The following is a 4083-nucleotide window of genomic DNA, read 5'->3' as shown; positions in this document are numbered from 1 at the left end:
CCCTCGGTAAATGGTTTTCTCCACGCCCTGGGGGGCGGGCCCTCCGTCCTCTGTGCCCACCTTGTTAGCCCTCCCTCCCACACCCGCCCTAGCCCACTTGGTCCCTGGCCCCGCCTCCAGCTCCGGGCTCCGCCCCCTAGTTCTCCGGGCCCCACCCCAGGTTGCCCAGGTAGCCAGGGCTTTCCTGGTGCTGACTTATTCCCCAGCTGTCCGGTGTCAGCCCAGGACTCTCCAGCAGTGCTCCCGTGCCCAGCCCCTGAGCCCATGGCCGTGCCGGGGCCCCTGGCCCTCCGGGCTGCGCTGTGCAGCACCTGCTGCTGCCTCCTGCTCTGTGCCCAGCTCGCAGCAGCCGGTGAGTGGGGGGCCAGGTGGGCAGGCACTCTCGCCTCACCCTCTCGGGCAGACCTCTTCTGGCCAGGATGAAGGAGCCCTGCCCTCCCCAGATGTGGTTGCTTCCAGCTCTCTCCCCAGGTCAAGCGTGCAACCTGCCCCTAGTTCATCCTCCTGGCTAGCTAGGTGGCACAACCCTGGGTCCCGCCTTCCACTTGGGGCCTCGCACTGAAGGCTGAGAGTCAGGAAGAGCGGGCTGCTGGGGGTGGGGAGTGGGAAACAGCTGGCCCCTACTCATTTGGCAACAGATAAGAGAGCCGCGGGGTGTTTGGAGGGCTGCTAGGGCTAGGGCTGGGGACCCCTTCCCTGACTCCTCCGCCTGGGTCCCCCTTCTTCCCCCACCCCAGGTAAAGGAGGTAGAGGCTTGGGCAGAGGGGGCCTGCTCCGCCTTAACATCTGGGGCCCTGCTGCCGTTGCAGAATGCAAGCAGCTGGAATCCTGCAGGCGCTGCGTGGAGGGGGAACCCACTCGAAACATCTCAGGCTGTGTGTGGGAGCACTGTGGGGGAGAGGAGCCAGGTAAGGGGCCTGGAAGAGGAAAGGGGGTGGAGGGTGTGCCTGTTGCAACTGTCAGAATGAAACTCTGTAAGCTTCCCCCCCTCCCGCCCCCATCCCACTCCCACACAGCCAGTAACAGTTTCTGAGTTATTACTTTAAGGCTTCTTCTGTAATAAGGAACTTAAATGGCATGTGATACAATAGATGGTGTGCTGGATTGGGAATCTGGAGAATGAGGGTCCATCCTGGTTCCGGCACTGTTTGATCTTGACCAAGTCCTTTCCTTTTTCTGGGTCTTGATTTGCTCATCTATAAAATGAGGAAGCCGGCCTAGATCAGGAGTCCTTAGCCTGTTTTTGTTTTTGTTTTCCCTTCTGGGCTACAGACCACTTCCCAGAATGTGCTTTTTAAAATGCATCAGACAAAATACACATGAATACAGAAAGCTCAATCATAGTGAGTACCATCATCAAAACATTTGAAAAAATCAAGCCACAAGTCCCAGGTGGAGAACCCCTGAGCTAAATGGTCTCTCTGACCATTCCACATTCCAAGATTTCATCTAGTTGTTGGTCTACGTTCTAAGTAAGGTCTCCTCTACCCCTGTCAGTCCATTAGCTTATAAAATTTCAGTGTTCCCAACTGTCCAGGGATCTTCTTTATCCCAGACTTTGGTCTGGCCCCTTTGGGTCCCTAAAGGCTGAGAAAGCTTTGGGAACTTGTTTCTCAGCTGGGTCTTTGGGGGGATTTCTTATCCCAAACCTCTTCCCTCCTTTTTCTCTTCCAGAACATGGTCATTGTGTAACTCGGGAAGAGGGAGCCAAGGAAGGCTGCTCTGTCTATAACAGAACAGCTCTGTGCCCAGGTAACTCAAAGCAGATAAGGGGGTCTGGTGCCCAGGGGAAGGAGGCAGATTCACAGAACCTGGCACAGCTGAAGTAGCACAAAGGTGGTGGTGGAGGGCAGGAGAGATCCTAGTGGGGAAGGTCCTAGAGTCTTATTCCCCGGATCATAAGAGATTGTGTCTCTCCAGCTGCTCCACAGTCACCCACCCAGGAGCCAAAGGCATTCACATCAGGTATGGGGTGAGCCATGGGGGGGGGGCAGTGGGTGGGAAGTGGGAGGACCAGATCTGGGGCAACAGACTCCAGAGAAGTGTCAAGGAGGCCAGTGCTGTTGGGGGTCCAGTTCTAAGAGCCTTGGGAAAAGAGGAAGCCCCTAACTCTAACCTCCCCCCACAACTTGGAAAAGGGTGTACATGGGAGCTGGGGAGCAGCATGGGCATCTGAAGAAGTCACAAGACTGAGCCTTTGACCACTGAGGTGGGGGGAAGGGATCAGTGGGTGCTCTTGATTAATTACAATGGGTAATGAGATCTCCCCAAGGACTGAATTATTGATAGGCAAGCCAGCTCTCTCTGCCTCCAACAGGCTCTGCTCTCCTGGTTTTCTTGGTTTCTTTTTTTTCCTTCCTCCTCTTTCCTTCTTTAGGATTTCCCCACAGCTACTCTCCTTTCTCTTGGTGGCTGGTCTCTCCTTTCCATTCATCCCATCCCTGGCCTCACATAGGGACCTGATCTGCCTTTTGTCCTAGGATGATCTGGTCCTCCCCATCCCTAAACCCTCAGGCCAGGAGGTGAAATCTTATCCTAAGGGAGGGGCAGGACCCAGCATGCCTCAGCTCTCCCAGAGACAGTACTGCTTCTTGGAGACTCAGGGCTGGGGAGGGAGGACCTCCAGGAAGGAAGCAATAACCCACAGGAGAGAGCCTGGGACCCTATCCTAGGTCAAGTCTCAGACTTCCTAAGGATGTCTGCATCTGTCAAATAGAGAGTCTTCTGCCTGTCTTGCAGGGGGTGGTGGGAATGTGGATCAGGGGAAAGTGTTCCTTGAATTGAAACGACTTCCCAAAGGATAGTGTCACATATAAACACAGGATGCAGTAAAAGACAGGAGGCTGGGGTTCTAGGCTGTTGGAGCTGGAAGGGTCCTTCCGACATTGACCGCTTAGAATTAGGAAGGTCTTTCCATTTCTCCTATTTTATAAAAGAAGAAACTGAGGCCCACACAGGGCTGATTTGCCCACTCAGACAGTGAATTCTAGCGGCAGATGTGCTACTGGCCCTGTGGTATTTCTGTGCCTCGTGTTCTGTCTGCAAAACTGCTAACAGCTGCCTTGCCTCCCTCGAGAAGGTGTTAGGAGAATCGAGCAAAAGAACGGAGGACAGAATAGGTGGAAAAACTGGTATTTGATAAAGAGAAAAAACACTGGATATCCAGGAGTAAGAGGACCTGGGTTCAAATGCCATCTCGGCTGTGTGACCCTGATCAAGTTACTCAATCTCTATGGAGGTCAGCGTCCTCCTCTGCCAAACGAGAGGGTTAGACTGGATGGCTTCAGAGAAGGGGGCCACGTCAGCTCTCTCTGTTCTCTTGCGCCCTGGTCATGCCCTTCCCTGCTGGGCACAGGGAGCCAGGCATGCTGGGGGGATCAGGGCGGAGTGGATGAGGCCAAGCACGAGGATGCCCTATTCCCCCCGTCCAGGCAGCCCTGCCACGGTCCCCCCGCTGGACTCGCACACGCCTGGCTTCGATGGGGCCAGCTTCGTTGGGGGCATCGTGCTGGTGTTGAGTGTGCAGGCTGTAACTTTCTTCTTCATCCGTTTTGTTCGGGCCAAGGACAGCACCTATCAGACACTGTAAGGCACTTGGGTCCCGGGAGAAGGAGGTGGTGGGGAGAGTCCTGGGGCCCCCTTTCCCCTCCCACCAGCCCCCTGGCCATACTGGTTGCTCTGTCCCCTTACCCTATAACCCCCAGAAATCTGTCTGACCCCTTGGGCTTCTAGGCTCAAGTTGGTGGGGGGGATAGGAATGAGGGTTTTGCCCCTCTTTTCCCAAGAGAAGGGGATAGCCTGGTTATGGCCTGAGGGAAGCCCCTTCCCTTGTTTCCAAGGCTTGTGGGGAAGGGACCTCAGTGGGGAGGGGACTAACCCTGGACCTGTGTCCTTGTCTCCTTCACGCTGCCAGAGAGGAGAACCAGTAGGTCTCGGCCCAAGAGATGGCCTGCCTGGCCCCTCCTAGGGGACCCGACCCTTCCCCGGGTTACTAGAGAGGGGGCAATGTTTGCAGTTTGCTTTGTTTTAGGTGTTGAAGGGAAGCGAGGCCCCGTCTCCCTGCCCCGAGCCCTCTGTCCTGGG

The 4083-nt window shown here is 55.7% G+C and overlaps 1 protein-coding gene across 1 annotated transcript; it reads left to right on the top strand.

Annotated features, from left to right (window-relative positions):
- Nucleotides 1-264: 264 nt before the first annotated feature.
- On the top strand, nucleotides 265-3589 carry CD164L2 (CD164 molecule like 2). Its single transcript, XM_044668742.1, has 5 exons — nucleotides 265-352; nucleotides 738-908; nucleotides 1675-1752; nucleotides 1921-1965; nucleotides 3432-3589. Exons 1-5 carry the CDS (start codon nucleotides 265-267, stop codon nucleotides 3587-3589), a joined length of 540 nt encoding a protein of 179 aa, XP_044524677.1.
- The last annotated feature ends 494 nt before the right edge of the window (nucleotides 3590-4083 follow it).

The sequence above is a fragment of the Gracilinanus agilis genome, chromosome 3, assembly GCF_016433145.1.
Source record: "Gracilinanus agilis isolate LMUSP501 chromosome 3, AgileGrace, whole genome shotgun sequence".
In the NCBI taxonomy this organism is placed as follows: Eukaryota; Metazoa; Chordata; class Mammalia; order Didelphimorphia; family Didelphidae; genus Gracilinanus; species Gracilinanus agilis.
Note: the sequence above shows the minus strand (reverse complement) of the source record. Positions and strands in the feature narration are given on the sequence as shown.